The 20879-nt window shown below is 47.9% G+C and overlaps 1 protein-coding gene across 14 annotated transcripts in view; it reads right to left on the minus strand.

Moving 5' to 3' along the window:
- The window catches only part of PDZD2 (PDZ domain containing 2), a 356980-nt gene that overhangs the window by 11883 nt on the left and 324218 nt on the right, over positions 1-20879 (minus strand). For all 14 annotated transcript variants that reach the window (XM_037001705.2, XM_073237473.1, XM_037001759.2 and 11 more), the window contains 7 exons: positions 19185-19996; positions 16070-16184; positions 9596-13646; positions 8682-8799; positions 5754-5852; positions 4809-5079; positions 2175-2324 (listed from right to left, as the gene is read on the minus strand). In XM_037001705.2, the coding sequence (XP_036857600.2) occupies positions 2175-2324; positions 4809-5079; positions 5754-5852; positions 8682-8799; positions 9596-13646; positions 16070-16184; positions 19185-19996 (5616 nt within the window). The remainder of the gene's footprint in view (positions 1-2174; positions 2325-4808; positions 5080-5753; positions 5853-8681; positions 8800-9595; positions 13647-16069; positions 16185-19184; positions 19997-20879) is intronic.

Here is a 20879-nt window from a genome sequence, read left to right on the forward strand (position 1 = left end):
TCCTCCTTTTTCTTCCCTCTCCATTCCTTATGTATTAGGTATCATATTCTGTACTCTTCCTCTATCCCTTGATTGACTTTGGGGGTAGTTAATTTAATTTTGCATGTGCTTAGTAATTAGCTCTTCTACTTTCTTTACTGTGGTTTTATTACCTCTGGTGACAGCTATTAAACCTTAGGAACACGTCCATCTATAGCAGTCCCTCCAAAATAGACTCCAGAGATGGTCTGTGGGAGGTAAATTCTCTCAACTTTTGCTTATCTGGAAATTGTTTAATCCTTCCTTCAAATTTAAATGATAATCTTGCTGGATAAAGTAATCTTGATTCCAGGCCCTTCTGCTTCATTGCATTAAATACATCATGCCACTCCCTTCTGGCCTGTAAGGTTTCTGCTGAGAAGTCTGATGTTAGCCTGATGGGCTTTCCTTTGTATGTGATCTTACTTCTCTCTCTGGCTGCTTTTAACAGTCTGTCCTTATCCTTGATCTTTACCATTTTAATTACTATATTAGTATATGTCTTGGTGTTGTCTTCCTTGGGTCCCTTGTGTTGGGAGATCTGTGGATCTCCATGGCCTCAGAGACTATTACCTTCCCCAGATTGGGGAAGTTCTCAGCAACTACCTCCTCAAAGACACTTTCTATCCCTTTCTCTCTCTCTCTCTTCTTCTGGTATCCCTATAATGTGAATATTGTTCCATTTGGATTGGTCACACATTTCTCTCAATATTCTTTCATTCTTAGAGATCCTTTTTTCTCTCTTTGCCTCAGCGTCTTTGTATTCCTCTTCTCTAGTTTCTATTTCATTTATCATCTCCTCCACCATATCTGATCTGCTTTTAATACCCTCTATTGTGCTTTTCAATGATTGGATCTCCAACCGGAATTCATTCCTGAGTTCTTGAATATCTCTCTATACCTCCATTAGCATGTTAATCATTTTTATTTTGAACTCCCTTTCAGGAAGAGCCATGATGTCCATGTCGTCTTTTTCAGGGGTTATATTAATTTTACTCTGAACCAGGTTCCTTTGGTGTTTCATATTTGTATATGGCACCCTCTAGTGTCCAGAAGCTCTACTCTCTGGAGCTGCTCAGCCCCTGAAGCAGTGTTGGGGGTCACAGGGGAGTGGGATTGGTGCCTGGGGGAAGGAAAGAGCTGTTCCCCGCTTCCCGGCTGCTGTGCCTGTCTCCACTGCCTGAACCAGTGGGCTGAGCACACAGGTATAAGCTTTTGTCCCAGAGTAGCTGGATATGGATTCCCTGCTTTCCACAAGCAGCTAGAATCTCAGTCTCTCCAGGAATTCTGCCTATCTTAGCTTTCCAACCCCATAATCATGAGAGTATCATGCAAGCACCATGAAGTGCAGGTTCGTGCTCCCAGAACAGATCTCCAGAGTTAGATATTCAGCAGTCCCAGGCCTCCACTCCCTCCCTGCTCAGTTTCTCTTCCTCCTGCCGGTGAGCTGGGTGGGGGAGGGGCTTGGGTCCAGCTGGGCCACAGCTTTGGTACATTACCCTGTCCTGTGAGGTCTGCTCTTTTCTCCAGGTGTATGCAGTCTTGTTCAGTCCTCTTTCCTGTTGCTCTCTCAGGATTAGTTTTATTAATTATATTTTCGTATTATATGCAGTTTTAGGAGGAAGCCTCTGTCTCATCTGTCATGCCACCATCTTTAATCTGACCTACCATCTTACTTTCTTGCAGTCTAGTATTTGCAATTTTAAGTGACTACAGTCTTGGATGATGTTTAAGTACCCCTGATTACCAGCTGTGATGGCATTTTTTAGCTTGGTATGTTCACATCAATAGCATATTGAATATTAAGAACACAGAGAAAGAAATGTGGAGTTTGGGATATAGTACAGGTTAGGGGCAGATTCTGGACCAGACTGCCTGCTTTCAAGCCTGGTTCTGCCACTTACATCTGTGCAACCTTAGGGGCTTGCAGAACTCCCCCATGCTTAGCTTCTCCTTTGGTAAAACCAGGATAATAACAGTACTTATCTAATAGGATTGTTATGTAGATGACATGAGTTAATATGTGTGAAACACAATAGGGCTGATGCACAGTAAACCCCATATGTCACAAAGCATTAAAAACTATTTTTCATGTCCAAATGGAAGGCACTGATATACACAGAAAGAAGACAGGGCTGGGTTTTCTAGGATGTTACCTTTGTACACTCTCTTAATAAACAGCGGCCCATCTCCAGACATAGATGACTTTCCTCCATCCAGACTCAATCCCAGCCCAGCCGAAGTCTTCAGCACTTCAACACACAGAGCATCGTGTGCAGCTGCACTTTTCTCGGCAGCCAAGGCATCTGTAAAAATAAGGACAGGGTGCTCATCACCTCGTGTCCAGTCCCCCCAAATGTCCCATGTACCTGGGAGCCCTGTTAACAGCTGAGGCCAGAGTTAGGGTTACCTCCCAAATTCGGAGCTGCCCTCCTGGCCTTGATCCTGCTGTCTCTGTACCCCTTGCTCTCTCCTCAGCACTTTCTGCAAGTGTGGACATCGCTTTTATGGCCAACCAGGAAGCCCCAGAAGCTACACTGCTAGTCAAACCCCTGTTGGTGCATGTCCCAGTGAGGACTGATGTGTCATACTGGTGGAACCAAGTTCAATTTCTTGCCAGCCCTGGCTGCCAATGGTAGCAGAGGTCACAGTCAGGTATTGAAGACCTGAGACCCAGATGCCTGGTGAAACTGGTCATTCTGCTGTTTTCTGATTCCTTCCCAAGCCTCTGTGGGGACCTTGGCCACAGCTCCTTGCTCCAGTCTCCTCCCCTTAAGCGCAGTCTGGCCCCATGGAGCCTCTTTCCCTTCCCCTTCTGCCACACGTGCCAAGTTCACCTGTGAGTGGTGGCCCTGCCTCTGGCTGCCCACTGAAGTCACACAGTGGCAGTCTTCAGTGCCATCTCCTCTCTCCCCTGTGGGTGACGCCTGCACCACAGGACTGAGCTGGGCCTACACTGCCTGCTAGTTTGCAGAGCCTGTGTGAGGCCCACCTTCGGTGTCTGAACAGGGACTGTAAACTTGCCTTTTATTTCCCTTACTTACATGCTATATTGGTGAAGGATGCTGAGAAAGAGTTGAGTGGAAAGGTGCACTTAGTTGCCTGAGAGTCAGGGAAGGACCACAACAGATCAAACTGCTCACTTAGGGCTGAGCCAGACCAGCATCACTGCCTTTAAGCCACATGGACTGGCCTTTATATTCAAAGAAGGCCACACCTGGTCTGAAGGAAATTTACGAACAATGGGAGCTCCATGACTTTGTAATAGTGATTTTATTTGCTGTTAAACAGGAAACAGCCCATTCCAGAGGCTCTCAACTCTGGCTACACACTGGAATCACCTGGGAACCTTAAAAAGATACTGATGCTGGTCCCACCCCAGCCCACCCCTCAGAGTTTCTAACTGAACTGAGCTGGGGAAGGGCCTAGGCATCAGGACTTTCAAAGCTCCCCAGGGGCTGCTAGGGTGCAACCCACTGCCTGCAGCCCCAGGTGGCATGCTCCTGGGCACGTTACACAATAACTGCAAAGGATCAGTAGAGTCCCAGCAGGGGGCTGAAGGAATGGGAAGAACTAAATTTAAGCTCTGAACATGTTTACAATGTGATAACTCTTCAGTCTGGCACAAGGCCAGATGCCCTAAAGGTGTCACAGGAATACTTAAGGATTATAAATGACAGGCTAGCCTTTGATATCTGACTTCATGAGTCTTAAAAACTCTGGAAGGAGTAAGTGCCAAGTGGTTTCCTTCAACAGGTTAAGTTTCCAGGATCCCACTGAACATCGATCGAGTAGTTGAGAGAGTGCTGGGGCAAAGATGAGCACGGCAAGATCTGATAACTAAGGTGTTTCCCTCTATCGAGAAGGGCCTCAGCTTTCAAGAAGAGTGAAAGCCAGCAGGCCGAGAACACCTCTGACACTGGGGAGGCCTCGGGACCAGAGGAGCTGCTTATTTATTCAGTGGAATCAGTGCCATTTCCAGTAAAGTCATTACAAACTGCTCAGGCCACGATGAAGCCACATGGAGCAGAGGGCAGTCCAGCTACCTTGACTTATCAGAGAGGTGCTGGGAAGCAACAGAGGGTCCCCCGCGCCCAGAGCACAGTGCCCTGAGCTGCGCTTCTGTAGGCTCTGCTCTGCCCTCTGGACTAAAGAGAGGTCCCTCCCGACCAAGAGAGAGGGCACCACAGATGTGTGAAGCCATTCCATGAGGGCAGTAACCAGTCTGTGCTTCAGAAATGGAAGCAGTACTTAGTTCTGATAAGTACTTGGTACTGCTTCCGGCGTGGCCTTGGCATGAGGGGATGGAGGGCATGCAGAGGATCTGTTCTTGAACCTCTTTTTCTGAACTCTTCTTGGCTGACTCAGGTTGCAATCCTGTTTTTAAACACTTATGCCCCCTCATTTCCTTATGTGCTAAAATAGGGAAACTACAAGCCCTGATATTTCCCACGGACAAATCTCAGTTCTGGAATTTCTCTTTCAACACTGATTTCTTGTTTTATTGAACCAGACACTAAGTCCTAACGAGAAGATACAAATGTGAAAAGGCTTCCTTCTTAGGACAGAGAAGCTGTCAAGCAGTCATTTTAAACCTTCATCAGTGTGACTCTTACTACTGGGGGTTCTTATAACTTGTTTGTAACACTGAATTTTCAAGAAGCATCCGCCAACACTACAGCACATCTAATTTCCCTGAACCAGCTGCTGGTGGCTTTTTCCTTTGTGTTCAGCCAGGATCTGCGCTGGTGGCTGCTCACACCCTGCTGGCTGCGGAGCCGGTATCTTACCCATTCCAGGCCGCAGGGGGCTGGTGCTGCTGGACAGTGAGCCACTCCCAGGGGCCGTGGGAGGCTCCTGCCTGGTGGAGGGTCTGGGCCGACCATTCCCCTTCTTGATGACCATGAGGACGTCTCTGTGCAGCTGCGCCTGGTGCAGGACCTTCAGGACATCCCCATGGGCCAAGCCAGCCAAGGAGGCACCATTGACTGACAGAAGGAAATCCCCTCGGCTCACAGTCCCTTCCTGAGAAGCTGCCCCCTGAGAAAACACCCTGTGGACCTGGGACACAGAGAGGACAAAAGCCAGATTCATTGATGACCTCTGGTTGAAGCAAAAGGGCAACTGCAAATCTGTAGGAAGGGAACCTTCTGATGGCAGGTTTTCTAAAGCATGCAAACACATGGCTTATCAAAAACATACTCAGTGTGCGGTTTGGGTCACAAAGGTCAGTGCCAGCATCTGAATACATTTTTACTCAACTTGCTAGTGTCTCATGGGAGCCTGGCATGCCATGGGCAATGAGAATACAGAGATGAACAGGAGCTGGTGTTGTCCAGTAGAAGCGGATTCCCTAATGCTCTCAAAAGCATGTGAGTGATAACAGAATTTTAGGTGGTCATTCTTAAGAAGTAATTTCATAAGCAAATGAAGGTTTGCTTCATTAATTCCAGTATTTTTCTAGTGCTTACACAAATACTTAGGTGAATATGAGGAGACAGCCATGCTTGTATGTATCAGATCTACTAGGTCACTCGGCCTGTATGTCAGCCAGCTGTTTGTTAGAAATGTGTATCTTTGTCAATGAAAATATGTACTGCTTCTCTTGGTTTTCCATTTTTGTTCTGGTAGCAAACACTAGCATTCTTGGACTCTGACATGAATTTTGTCCTGACCAAATTCTGAGGCTGCTTCAGGAATGGCTTTCCCGAGAACATCTTGACATTGTCACTTACCACAACTGATTCTGGCTCCACATCCGTCCCTCCTGCCACACTGAATCCCAGACTTGAGCCTTCTTTTTTATTCAAGACTATGAAGCAAACATCTTTATTCTAGGGAAAAGAACAAGTATGGAATGTGCTGAGAAAAGCACGTTCTGATGTAAGAATTCGATAGCACTGTGCAGCTTCCCCCGACTCAGTGGTCCTTGGGAGCTCTCACACAGAATCAGAACCAGGGGAGCCCTGCCCCATCCATCCTGCGCCCCTCCCGGGGGTGTGTACATGGAGTTTCAAAGGCCCGTCCTGTGACTATAGAACCACAGGGAAGGTGGACATAAACCAGGATGCGGCCGGGGACAGGGCACAGTGTAGAAGCCATTCTAGGCACCAGATAATGTGTTCCTAAATCTGATCATAGCACATAATTTGATCACAAAGGGAATTCTTTATCCCACCATTCATCATGTCTACAATTTACAGCAAAGCAAGTCTCGACAACAGCAGATAAGCCAAGTGCCAAGAGGCAGGACAGAGCACAGTGAGGTTGTGTTTTATGCCTTCCTCCTGTGAAGTTCAGTTAATTGGATTTCAGGTGCAGGGAATGAACTGGGAGTCATAAGATGCACAGTACGTTAAATAATATAAAGGACAGTAAAACTCAACTCACATTTAGGCTAGAACATTCTTAGTAGTGGCCTAGGTTTAAGTAACGAGACTGTCTTATATTTCAAGCATCCATCAAAAGATACTTTAGAATAAAAGATTTTAAAATAAAAAATTAGTTGGGCTCATACTGAATTTTCGCTTCCTTCAGCCATGTTAGGCATGATTCAGCAACATTTGAAAGATCTGCATTGCTAGGTTTCCTGAGAAGTGACTTACAATTCATCAATTCAAGGTGCTCATAAACACAGCAATAGAAAAGAATCTAATAACCCTTAAGAATTACTTTGACACGAGAAAGTGAGAATTTTTGAAAAAGCAAACCACCTCCATATTGTGCTGGGGAAGGAACTCAATATTTAAAAGAAAGTGTTTAGTCCTCTCAGTAAATCCTGTAGAGTAACTGCCAACATTTTACACTCTCCAAAGAAATTCATCCCAACCAAGGCTTCATATGCTGACATTGGAACATCCTACAGAACTTTTTGGGGTTGGGATTTTTTACTTTATAGGCAAGTCAACCATATATATATGCTCAGACACTGTTCAGGGGAGGGAAGAATGATGTCTAGGCTTTCTCAACAAAAATGGGAACGTGGTCTGGTAAATGATCTTTGTGCAGCTTCTAGGAGATAACGTGTGTTGCTAAAATAGAAATACTCAGATGCTTGTTAGAGCAAAGAGAATATTTGAAAATGGGACTCTCCCTGCATTCCAAGGCATATCAAAATTTTAATTTATGCAAGCTTTTTTTCCCCCCAGTTGTGCTGGGGGATACAAGTGCACTAGAAGCTGAGTGTCAGGACAGATCTTGCCTCTCTTGAGAAGCTTAGCACAGCGTCAGGGAAGCTAGATCTTCCATCAAGAGCTCCCGAGGTCTGGGTGTGATGAAATCAGAAGACCAGGACTTGTTTTCTGTCCCTCCCTAGTCTGCCAGCACCCAAGAAAGCCTCAGGCAATCACTTTGTGCATCCCATTTCAACACCTACAAACCATGCTCTCTGGGAAAAAAGCAAGGTAGGAAACTTCTGGTCTGAAGATGGGAGAGTAGCACCTTTCTGTTTACCGTTCCTTTCTGAAATCAACTGAAGACAGTAAGAAAATAAAGGAAAAGAAAACTGCTTTCTGATGAGAGTAGGAGTGATCTTCACTACCAAACCATAGTACTAGCGGCAGACATGGAACCAGAGGGGGAGGGGGGGAGGCCCCAGAAGGCGCCTCTGGGCAGCACCCAGCACCCAGTCCATACAAAAAGGCCCCATTTTGTGGTCCCTGAAAATGTGCATCTCATTTGTGAGGCTGGTTTTGGTTTTCTCCTTTATGTTTTACCTGACACTAAAACAGCTGGAGGAAAGGGGACTGGCAAACCGGGATCCCACTATCCCACCTAACTGTAACAAGTGGAAGGAGGGAGAAGGGTGGCAGAAGGTGGAAAATGGTGGTGTTCCTGAACCACGGAGACCTGACCCAGTGCCTGAGCAGGAATGGAAGCTGAAGGGACTGATCTCCATCTCACCCATCTCCTCTCTGTCCCAGCACGCTCACTCCTTACTAGATGCCAACACCATAACCCTTCGGGGTTATGCTAGAATTTCTGGAACAGTGTTCTCGGATGATGTCAGTGACCCAGGTACCTTACCACCCAAGGACAGTGGTTTCTATTTACTTTTTATTGTTAACAGAAAATACTCCTTTTATTAAGGCTCAAATCTCTATGGAGAGTCCTGAGAAATTAATGATATTCTTCAGAGAAGTATTCTAGACATGAGCTCATGGTTCCTTTTGTTACTGTCTGTTGAAAAACCGTATTTGTAATGACTACGTAGATGTTTTGCCTCAAGCCCCAGGCTTCAGAACCTCTTCTTACTCCTGTGGGACCACGCACACACTACCTCTCACTTCTTCAGCATGCGGCACCCTGAACAAGCAGCTCATGTCCAGGTGAACAGAGGGACTTGTGGTCATTCCCCAACATTTCTGAGAGGCCTTGTTATGTTCTGAGGACCCTCTGCAGACACACTCCAAAGGCAGGGCATGGGGGGGAGGGTAACCATTTGCTCCTGGAGAAATAAAACAGCAGCTGCCCCAATCTGGAACCTAAAAATTCAGGACAAGGTCTGGCTTCTGAAGCTACAAGCAGGGCAGAAGTCCGACTGAGCTGTGGCACTCCTGGCCCGGGCCTGGAGAGGGGCTCTCGGGGCGCCCGAGCTCGGGGACAGGCCTGCGCACAGCCGTGGTGGCGGTCTCACCTGCCTGGGCTTCCTGTGTGTCGCTCACCTCTGATTGTGCTTTCGCTTCCTGAATGAGGGTCAGGACGGCAGACTTTGACCCCACTGATGATAATACAGACTGCAATCTCTGCTGCTCCCCCGCTGAGACCAGAAGTTGATCCAGACTAAATAATGGAAATACATTGGAAAAACAGTAAAGAAAGAAACAATTATTCCATTTTGTAAGGATGCATTTAAAACGATCTCTTTTCTACCGCACTGCAGGGCTTTTCTGATTATCCTGTTCTCCTTTGGTCCTAACTCCCATCCCAAACTTACTGAAGAATCCCAAACACTGAACAGGAGTTCCACACACCACCAATGGTGGTGGGAATCACTATGGATTCTGGGATCCCCTCAAGAGGTTGGGGGACCAATGCCGGAATTCAACAGAAAATTTCTGACATATTAAAAAATATTCTATAGGCTCAAGTGAAAGTTCAAAATATGTTAGAAATCTGTTAAACTGCAGTCACCTTTTAAGGCCCAGAGTCCCTCCTGAGGTGCAGCGCCCCCCTGGCTGCCCATCTCTCACCACGCATTTGCTGAAGTGCCACGTCTATAGAAGAGGCTCCTCAGGGCAGTGTTTTAGGAAACGCTAGTAATTATATTAAAAACAAAGGGGGTGAAATGTAATATGGTTTCCTGGATTGGATCTTGGAACAGAAAAGGATGGTAGTGGAATTCATTCAGTGAAATCTGGATAAAGTCTGCAGTTCAGTTAATTGTGTTGTTCCGATGTTCATTTCTTACTTTTAACAAATGGACCCGTTACTTAAGATGTTAATGTTAGGAGGAGCTGGGTAGAGGATACATGGGACTTCTATTCGGTGTCTTTGCAATTTTTTTGTGAATCTAAAACTAGTCCATAGTCAAAAGAATAAAGTTGACTTAAATATAAGGGGAGGGGCAGATACCTACTTAATTGACCAGCTTTTTCCCGAAGGCAGGTCCTGGGTGGTTTCACCCACATCGTGGGCTGGACTGGGTGTCCCAGGCACTCCGGCCTTAGGGCTGCTTCCTCTTGGGCAGGCCCTGCTCCCATTGAGGCCTCCAGCAGGGGAGCCCAGCGACCTCCTGGGGACGATTTCCAGCTCGGTTTTGAAGAGCACGGCAGTCGGCCCGGCCGAGAAGTCCTCTCTGCAGAGCTTGTCAAGGTCGGGCATGCTCAGGGCCCTCAGTTCCTGCAGCTTGGAGCGGGACAAAGGCGACGGCTGGGTGTGGCGCACGGAGGACCGGTTCCTCCTGGCGGGAGAGGCCGGGGTCACTGTCGGGCTGGGAGTGCCCGCAGGGCCAGGCGGTGGCCCCGGGGCTGAACCGCAGCCTCTGCTCCCTGCCTCCGCCGCACTCTGCCGGGAGGCCGCCAGCGCCGTGCTGGACGGGGACTGGGTCATGGGCGGGGCGAGGGCGCTGGCCTCACTCTGGCTTTCGCTGCAGGAGCTCAGGCTGCGTCTCAGGGCTCGTGCCGTCGCGTCGCCAGCCTGGCTGCAGCTCCCAGAAGCGGTGCTGCCCGACGAGCGTCTCCCAACGGGGGGCTTGGAGCTCACTGACAGGAAGGCGGGAGCCCCGGCCCTGGCTGCCGGCCGGTCGGAATTGGCCAGGTTCTCGAAGGACTTGATCCTCTGCTTCACAGAGAAAAATGAGGTAGATTCATGGGGCCAGTGCTGCTCAGAGTAGTAATGTCTTCTGGTGACCCTGATTTTGTCTGCAACTGGGCAGCTCGTTTCTGGTGCTGAAAGGACAGCCCCATCGTCTGCCGTTGGAAGGTTCCTCGGGGTCTCCAGCAGGGGCTTTACACTATATACGCCCTGCCCGTTGGCCAGGCCAAGGACGCCGCCTCTGGAAGCTTTGGCCTCAGAGAGGCCACCGCTTGTCGTGGGCACCTGGCAGTCTCGGTAGGAGTGACTTGGGCTGTGCAGGGCATGCCCCTCCCGTCCAAAGTGGCTCGAGAACTGGGTTGGCATGGAGTAGGTGCGGGTCGCCGGCCTGGGCATGAAGTAGGGATGGTCATCCAGGGCTGGGCCCGCGGGTGTGCCGTTTTGGGGCATCTCTAGGGAGTCAGACATCTGGCTCAACTTTCCCTGGTTGGCATCTAACTTTTTAGTAGGCAGTTGCGGGGACGAGCAGGAGGAAGCCAGTTTTGCCACTTTGAAAGATCGTTGCGTTTCCTGCTCCACCTGGCAGGCATGAGATGGGAGTGACAAGGGATGATTTGGGGACAATTCCACTGCCTGGTGACAGAGTCTGATTTCACTGTTCTCCTGACAGTTGCTCTGGGCCAAGAACTCTCCTCGCCTGTCATTTTCAGCTGGCTTGTCACCGCATGCATTGCTTGGCATTCTTTCAGAAGAAATCTCAACAATTTTCAGCTGGTTTGCTCCTTCTAGGGGGCCACTGGTAGTTGAATTGTTTCCTGTGCCTCCAGTCCCCCGAGCTTGGGCTGCCTCTGGTGCTGAATCTGCTTGGCCACACACAAGCCACTCATTGTGCCCGGGAGGTGGGATCTCCTGCTCGGTTGGGGCAGTGGATGTGCTGTTCCTGGGCACCAGTGGACTCACCCCTGAGGTGGCGGGGGGAGCCCTGTGCTCCAGTCCACACTTAGGAGATCTGGGGGCGGCTGGGCAACCCCTGTCGGGCTCCGAGTGGAAAGCCATGTGGAACCTGCTGCAAGAACCTTGCTCAGGAAGAGCGTTGGGGGAGGTCAGGGGTGAAGTGAATGTTCTGATGCTTGTGTCTGATACTGAGGCCTTCAGTGATCCTGAGGCTGCGGGGGGCAGCTTACTGTCCAGTCCACACTGGGGAGATGCGGGGGTGGCTGTGGCATTCTGGTCTGGTTCCTCATGGGCCGTGTGGACGCGGTGTGACTCTACCTTAGAAAGCACTTTGTGGGAGGCCTGGGGTGAAATGAGGGATCTCCTGTGGTCGACCCCCCCAGGCTTAGCCACGTTAGCAGCAGGGGCCTCGGAACTGACTTTGCTTCTGCTTTTGATGTTCAGTCTCTTCAGCTTGGGACCAGATTTGGGTTTCTGACAGTTACTTAAAAGTGTCTCCACAGAGCTCTTTTTAGGCGGGTCTTGATTTTCCAGATTCAGTTTCAGCTGAGGAGGGCTGGAGGGCACGGTGCCCTTTCTGTGGCTGGAGCTCAACACCTGACTTTTGGAGTCAGGACTTCTGGCTGGCATCATGGATTGATCCTTTTCAGTTTTGTTCTGGGAATGTGTACCTTGGGTATTTTTATTTATTTCTTTAAGCCAGGCCATGATTGGCCTCCGGGGGGTCATTTTTGGTTTCTGTAGCATGCCCTCCAGGTCTTGACTTTCGGAGATGTGTAGATTTGCCAAAACAGATTCTCCATCCTTAGGGAGATCCTCACTAAAGGTGGATGGATTTTCAGTTGCATTAACATTTGTTTCTTGTCTTTTATTTGGGGCTTTGCCACCTGGCGAGTCATGCTGCAAACCATTTACCATGTTTGGGCTGCTGAGAATGACTGGAAGGCTGTAAAAATGCCTGGTAGCTTTGGGAAGCTGGCTGTTTTCTGTAGCCGAGCTGGCCCCGGGGGCTCCTGTGGTTTCTTCCTCACTTGTGGGCCTGGGGTTTTGCGAAATCCTCGTGTCCATGTGAGGTTCATGCTCCTGAGAACCTTGATCCGAGAGAGAAAATGGCTGGGAAGAGTCTGGGATTGAAGAGTACGAGGCTCCTGGCAAGAAGAACGTGCCCTCCTGTGGATTTCCCGCCACTGGACCTGGAGTGCTGTGCTTTAATGGCAGGACTTTGGCTAAAGCAGGGTGGGGTACAGCCTGCGCAGGTGCCTGGGAAGCCAGGCCGGGTACCCTGGGGGGGCCATTTGTGGAACACATTTCGATTTGCTCCTCCTCAGACTCCGTGGTATCATCCCTGTGAGATGACCCAGGAGGACGAGGAGGTGACCAGTTGTCCCTGGTGCAAGCTTGTGGGGCTTCCATGAGTGACTCGGGGTCAGACGAGTCCTCGGCATCACCATACATGGATGGGAGAGGCGGCTCCGTATTGCCATCCGGGCCCGGCAGGGTCATACTGTCTTCGTGAAAGTTGCTAAAATTCCTAGAGTAGTTGCTCAAAAAGTTTTTGTTCACAGTAAAATGCTTGTCAGGATTAATCGAATCCAAAACTGAAGGCTGGGAGGCCCACTGTGGGTGAGGGGGTTGGCCAGCAGCCCAGGCCCTCCTCGGGGTGTGGGTCTGGCTCCCCAGTGCTGGCTCAGCATGGCGGGAACTTCCACCTCCAGCTCCTGCAGGAGGCTGACCCTGAGCACCGCCCTCTGGGCGCACCCAGTCCCCTTCTGAAGGGGACTGAAGTCTTGCTTCAGACGCATCCAAGTCCTTGATGAGCCTGTCGATATCAGTCACGGGGCTCACTGCACTGTCCTGGGGGTGGCAGTGCCCAGGGACACCGTCGCACACCTTTTGGGTCTTGTCAGCGGGCACTGGCAGGGGGCGGCTGGCCTGAGGTGCCCTCTCAGACACAGAGGGTCTCCCCGCGAGCAGAGGGGACTCCCAGGAGTCCTCAGGTGCGAGGATTCCTGTCGTCTGCTCAGCCTTGCTGTGTTTACCTGCGTCTCTGCGTCTCTCCACCTGGGGCATGAGGTGGTCTCGTGACAGGATGGCACCAGCTGTAGGTGCTCCCTCTTCCTCGGGGGCCACTCTGCTGTGTGATGCCTTCCTGGTGCTGCCGGGTGAGCTGGCTTCTGGGGCTGCCGGAGTGCTGCTGAAGTCAGGACGAGCTGCGGCCGCCTTCCCCAGGGATGTGCTGCACTCCTGGGTGAGGCAGACTTGAGATCTGTCCTCAGACTCAGGGACCCAGGGTGACGCTGGCTTTCTGAGGTCCTCTGGCCATCTCACTTGCCCCGAGTCCACTGAGGTCTTGCTGGGCTCAGGGTCAGCTGCCCCCATCTGCCCCGGGGAAGGGATGAGGTCTGGGGAGCTGTCCGGTCCTGCGTTGAGAATATTACAAAAGGTGAAATGGAAGGGCAGATACAGGGGAAAATATGTGAAAATATAAAACCTCTCAATTTAAATAAAATGGAAAATAGTAAACAATCTCAATTTTTATTCTCTTTTTCAGAAAGACATTCCACAGCCTAAATGCAGGCCTTATTGTCATTCTGCTTTTGTCTCTAACATTACAGAGCGCTCTCATTTAACTAACACTACCCTGCTTTAGAGGCTCTAAAATAACTCAGACTGGCTGGCAGAATGAACCTTCGTTTTGCCATTTTTTTCTCTCTCTCAGTTATTTTTAAGGGTGGGGGACACCAGAAACCCTTCACCTGGGTTTCCTTACACCATCCACTCTCCAGTGGCAGAAGGCAGCGGAGCCAGGCTGCCATCCTGCTTCCTGGGCTCCGTGCTGATTCTGCAGAGGTCCCAGCATCTGGCTGATCACAGCTGGGTGTAGCTCTCATCCACGGGGGGGTTTAGCCTCATGGTGAGGACTGTGAACCATATAGAAAAGCATAAAATAGTCCAAGCACCAAACTTTAGGGACTTTTTGCTTAGTGTAGGAGGTGAGGCTAATTTGGGGAAGCCCACACAATGCTACAGACAGGCTGCAAGTTCACACTGAGCTTCAGTCATGTCTTGACCAAGTTTAGAGGAGCAGGAGCACCAGAAGGCCAGGTCACCCTGGGGGAGCTCGGATAGAGGGGTGGGGGCTTGAGTGGAGGTCTGGGGGTAGCTGGACCAGAGAGTGATGGTAGGAAGGTGAGGAAGAAAGTGGAGTGAAAGCAAAGAAGAAACAGCATGAAGTCCAAGAGGTGCAGGGACAGGTGACATGCTAGGAGGTCATGGGAAATGATGTTTTCCTATGAGATGGTTCCATCCTGGAGGTGCCTTCTCAAAATTAAGCCCTGCATATGCCTTGACTAACAGTGGTCGGGGAGGGCGTGGGGGGTACTGCCTGAAAAAGAACCTTAGATTCCCCGTTTTCTTAGGAACTATGGGTCTGAGTTGGAGAAACTCAGTCACAGTGACAGCTCTTGCTCTGAGATGTGTGTCTGTGTTACATTTGCTCCACATCTCCCACACAAATCATCTTTGCTGTGTATGCCTTCTCTCCCCTGAGGTGCCTATGTCAATAGTTAAGAACTAAATATTAGGACTGAGCACTGTGCTCGGAGTTTTTCAGGTGGGTCCTGTGAAACCTTGCTGGGATGGTAGGGGCCCAGAGTGGCTAAGCAGTGGGTCCAGGCTAACAGAGCTCATAGCTAGGGTTGCCCCAGAAAGCTGGCCCCATGGCCCACACTGCTACGTAACTCCTGACTCTGTGGCCTCTGTGTAGACAGCACCGGGCAACAAGAGGCTGGCTTATCGGGACACCTGTGGGCCCCGGTGGAAGGCTGAGGCGTGCCAGATCCAAACCCACGGGCTCCTGTCCTCTGCTCGACCTTCCTGAACTCTTGCCAGCAGGCCTTCCCTGCTTCTGCTGGTACTGGCAATGGGAAAAGGGGCCCTGAGACACAAGAAGGAATTTAAAGGCTGTTTTTCAGGTTCAGGCTCACTTGCTGAAGAAGCCCTACATTTTTGTTAGCAATTTGACTTCATTGCAAAGTATGTAACCTGAAAGGGTTTTATATCAGGGAGGTAAAATGACACAGAGGCAGTCCTTGATGTCACCTATCAAACTAATCCTTCTCTTATGTCAGCTTGTATCCCCTGAGTTATTTCTTGAAAAGGAGCTGTCTTGAAAAGTCACTGGACTTGCAATAGACTAAATTTGTATGTGTTAAATTAAAAAGAAAAAATCCTTCTCTTAGAACCCCCCCAAATGCCCAATGATGAGAAGAAGTTGACTCAGTCAACTCCTCTTCATGGCAGGGAAGGCCCAGCAGCCTTTACAAATGATGCCGTGGGTGCAGGACACGGTGACAGAGCAGGTGACAGGTGAGCTGAGACAGGAGGGCTTAGGACTGCCTGCCAGGGCCAGTGCCCATCAAGTTGGCCTAGGAGAATCTTGTTGACCTCAGCAGGCTACTCAAATATTTTCTGTGGAGGTGTGGGGTAAAAAGCATTAATTGTTTACTTTTTCCCTGTGGAGGTCGTCCTGCCATTTCTCAGTGCATTTGATTTCACATGAGCAGAGTGCTGAGGTTCTGGAGGACTGGAAATCTTCTGTTTCATTTCATGTCTCATTCACTAGGATTCATGTCACAAAATGGGTAGAGTGTTGATGGACTGCCAATGGGCATACTCTACATGGTGTGTAGATTTAGTAAACTCTTTAAATGCAGGCAGCTTTATGTATCAGTAATCTGAGTAAAAATTTTTTTCCCTTTGAAATTCTCCAAATGTAATATTTTTATGGGGGTAACTTCTACCCTCCCATCTTGAAGCATAACAAGTGATAAACTCATCTTACCTGTCCGCTCTGGTGCAGCTCCAGGCAGGTTCTCTGCGGGGTGGGGCAGAACACTGGCTCGCAGGCATTTGGGAGGAACACACTCATCCTGGATGGCCAGCTTTCCCAGAGATTCCTGGCACAATGACAGCTGCAAGTCACTGCCAATAGCTTTCAGGTTTTCTGCATCCTAACACATCATCTACAGAGGAGACCCTGGACTTTAAGCCACAAGATCCAGATTCTGGGCTAAAGTCCACTAAACTGCATGGTGGTGTCACTCTTCCTAAGCCTCACTTTTCTTGACTTTAAAATATGGGTAATCAGGGAAATGCAAATCAAAACCACAATGAGATGCTATCTCACAGCCATTAGGATGGCTGAGATTAAAAAACAGAAACAAGAAGAACAAAAACAGAAACAAGGGTTGGAGGGGATGTGGAGAAACTGGAACCCTGTACACTGTTGGTGGGAATGTAAAATGGCGCTGTCACTGTGCAAAACAGTATGGACGCTTGAAAAAGTAAAAGTACAACTACCATGTATTCAGCAATCCCGGTTCTGAGTATATACCCCAAAGATTGAAAGCAGGGTCTCAAAGAGAGATTTGTACACCCATGTTCATAGCACTTATTCACAACAGCTAAAATGTGGAAGTAACCCAAGCGTTCATTAACAGATGAATAAACAAAATGTGTATATACACACAATGGAATATTATTCAGCCTTAAAAAGGAAGGAAATTCTGAGCTATGCCGCAACAAGGATGAGCTTTGAGGACATTATGCCAAGTGAAATAAGTGAGTCACAAAAAGGCAACACTGTATGACTCCACTTACACGAAGTACACAGGGCAGTCAAAATCATAGAGCGGAAAGTAGAGTGGTGGGGGGGCTGGTGGAGGGGGTGATGGGGAGGCATTGCTTAATGGGTACAGGGTTTACATTTTACTGAATGAAGAGTTCTGGAGATGGACGGCGGTGATGGTTGCACCATGTGATGAATGTATTAATACCACTGAACTGTACACTGAGAAATGGTTAAGATGGTAAAATTTATGTTATGTGTATTTTAGCACAATAAAGTGTAATTGGAAAAGAAATGGGGATCATAAGACTTGCCCGTTACAGCTCATAGAGTTTTAAACAAAATATGATTGAGATAAGTAATAAAACTATGCAGCATACAAGACGCTGTGCAGATATAAGGTGCAGTTGTCACTATACTGCGTAGATATCCAAGACTGTGAGATCAGCTCCTCAGTGTGGTGGTTAGGGAGAGGGTTAAGCTGGGTACGCAAAACTGACATTTAATATTTCAGAATTTAATAATTTAATAATTCATTTAATATTTAATAATTTAATAATTCATCCAAGTGTCAATTACTTTATCTTCCTTTCTTCTATCTCATATCTACTGTAAATAAAAATTAGAAACAAATATAAAAGGTTAAACCAGATTTACTTGAAGTTTACTCTCTGAGTGAAGGAGCCATGAAGTGGCCCAAAGGTGGCAGCAGAGGAAAGAGGTGAAATGCTTGAGTGCCTTTCAACTACGCTGGTAAAAAAAAAAAAATCATTTAGTAAACTGTCAACTATCTGTTGAGGCAAATGTATCTAGGGTTCAACTCAGTTAATTTTTTATTTACTAGTAAAGCAGAAATGTAATATAAAACCAGTAGAAGAGATTTGGAACTAGATAGAGGACATGGTTGTACAGCATGGTGAGTACACTGTTGCTTAATCATATACTTTAAAATGTTTAATTTTATGTTACATGAATTTCATCTCAATTTTAAAAAGTATTAAATAAAAGCAGTATAAGACAATCCACTTACCAAAAGTTTTTTTTTTTTTTAAGCTACTGATATTTGAGGGTGAATACTTTCTGGTAATGCGTTCTCTTTCTCATGTATCAATAAAATCAAATTTTGGAACTAAAACTTTTATGAGAAAAATTAAACCTTTGTATGAAACTTTTTAGTGCTACTCAAAGTTCTTATTGGGAATACTAAATCATAATTACAAAAACTATTATTTTAATGGATACAAATTATTGTGAATAAAAACCTTAATTTGCCTTTATACAGTTACCTAAAACTTGATGATATATTTTAAAAGGAGTTCTCCCATTAGCTGAACATTACATTTTACAACACACGTGCTAATTGGAGGTAATAACAGTTTTTTAGGAGGAGGAAAAAAGATGTGCATTTCTACTTTTTCTGTAAGGTTAACAAAAACCCCTTCTGCCTAGCATAGTTTTTATGACTTTATATTTTCTGGGTCTATTTACATATATGTTTATATAAACCACTTAAACATACATCTTTATAAATATGGCTTACAAGTTATCTCAGATTCTTCATTTAGAGAGAAATTATTTATGTTGAGATCATAAACAATGTTAATTTCTCTTGTTTTCTTCTTGCTAAAGTGGAGGTATACTGAAATGTAAAACGAGCAATTTGATAATTCTGGGCCATTCTAACATATATACAACCAAGTAGTAATGTAAATAATATTAACTTGCATTTAATGTGGTGCATTGTAAGTTTCTAAATGAACACATGCCCATTATTTCATGTGATACTCTAGGGTCTGAGTAGCTTTAATTACACATTATCACTGCAGAAAGTTTGAAAACCTAAGGATCACTCAGAATCTTATCAGCTAAAGATAATCACTGTTAACCTATGCTTGATGGCCACTCCAGCTCTGTGAGGTGATCAGGCAGATAGCACCACCCTTAGTTTAATGTCCAGACAACTGCAGCTCCAGAAATTTCAATAACCTGCTCTTGGGGTCACCCCACTGGTCAGTGAGAAGCTGGTGCTGGGCCCAGCATCTACCTTTACTCGCATCATGCTGCCCGTCCATCAGCCACGGGCCTGTGTGTGGCCGAGAGGTCATTGTCTCTTTTGGCCAAATGACCTATGACACCATACCTGGGCACTTTCCCCACCAGCCTGCTGATACACTAACAGGCTCCTCAGCGACTGTGTGTGTGCTGAAATGAATGACTATTGAGAGCCACTTCTCTAATCTTTACCCTCCCTTAAAGGCAGATTTCCCTGTGCTTGATAAGATGCTCCACATTCTCTCAGATCCCAAGTGACTAAGAGAAAATCAGTTACCTTCTCTGAGGTTCCACCCGGCCGAAAACCAGTCACGGTCACTCGGATGCAAGTGTTCTGCACTTTCAAGTCAAGGCCGCAGCGGCCGTCAGCCCCATCAGTCAGGTTTACTGTTTCTGAGCCACTGGGCCTGGCCTCAGCCTCTGGCCTCTTGCAGTGCGGGCTGACCCTGGCCACTGGTTTGTGCCTGACCCCCAGCTTGTCTTCCTTCTGCTGGGGGGAGCTTGGGCTCTCCGTGCTCATCAGCCTCTGGGTGCCTGTGTCAGCCTCATATTCCAGTTTGGGTGAACTCCCGGATCCTGACAGCCCCCTCCTTCCCAAACAGTCTGGCCCACCTCTGGGGGCCTCTGCACAGGCCAGCAGGCTGGCTGCATGGGAAGAAGTGACCCTCAGGCCCCCTGGGACACTCTCCTCTAAGTCCAATGGGCTGCCAAAGAGAGGCACTGAGGAGGCCTTGCTGACCAGTGTTTTCTGGGGCTGTTCCTCTTGGTCGTCTCGCCCCATGACCTTGGGAGAGGTCGTCAAGACATGCCTAGAGTCGTCCTCCATCAGAGGCCTGCTGGGACCTGGGAGGCTCCCAGGCAGGGAGAGGCAGTTGCCTTCGCCATCAAACTCTCCCTCGTCGCTGGCATCCTCAGCATCATAGCGGCCCACCCTCCTCTGGCGAAGGAGAGGGTTTCGGGGCACCTGAGGGCTCCCAGGGAGACTGGCTTGTCTGGCAACTGTCACCTGCTTGTGGAAGAGCCCAGAGGCCCGCTGGCTTCCTAAAGACACCAGGCTGTTGGCCCTTGCTTTTCCTGGTTCCTTGGGAGCTGGTGGAGGTGGGGAAAGAGAAGTCAAATGAAATCAGGTTTCCTGCCTGGCCTGGTCTTATAATTTAACCCCCTTCATTACACACAAGTGATTCCATATGCACAATTGCCAGATACACACCCTCTGGATACTGGACACCATGCATAAATGATATGGCTTCTTGGGATATGCACAGAGCAGCCAGCCAGCTTCCCTTACTCCTTTTCCTACTGGCCTTCCTCTCCCCCCTTTTTTTAAAACTTATTTGCTTATTAATTATTTCAATCTCTGGATGGTTTACCTTAAACATGTGTATTGCCTAGAGACTCGCCAATATCCACGATGTCTAAGACATCACTGGAGTTCAAGCTAGATGCTGATGCTGAAAATGCCTTTTTAGGAGGATTCCTGGGACCAAGTCCTGCCCACCTGGGCCTTCTCACTGCCCGAGGTCCTTCCTTCATCTGCAAAAGGATGCTGGTTTGATAAATAGGCACACAAGCTGCTAGAGTGTGGTACAGAGAAGCCTGAGATCATGGTGTAAGTTCCAACCAGGAGGAACATTTATATCTTGCTAAAGGTATGACACTTGACTAAGCCCATTAACTCAGAGATCTCATCTCATCGCCAAATGGGAGCCAGAGTGGCCATCTCTGCCTCTCCTAAGACAGGGGGATTTTCTTGTTCAGACACCAGAAATAAACATAAGGAAACCACACTAACAGAAGCACGAGACATCAGTACACTGCATATCAGATCATTATCTCATATTATATTGAGAAGATAATCAATGAGATTAAAAATAAAACTGTTTGATAACATCTGTCTCAAGAGTCCTGAATTTTTCACTTATTGCCTTCTAAAGAGAATTAAGTTAGGGCCTAGTGAAGGAAGAGACCTGGA

This window comes from Manis javanica, chromosome 1 (assembly GCF_040802235.1).
Source record: "Manis javanica isolate MJ-LG chromosome 1, MJ_LKY, whole genome shotgun sequence".
NCBI lineage: Eukaryota > Metazoa > Chordata > Mammalia > Pholidota > Manidae > Manis > Manis javanica.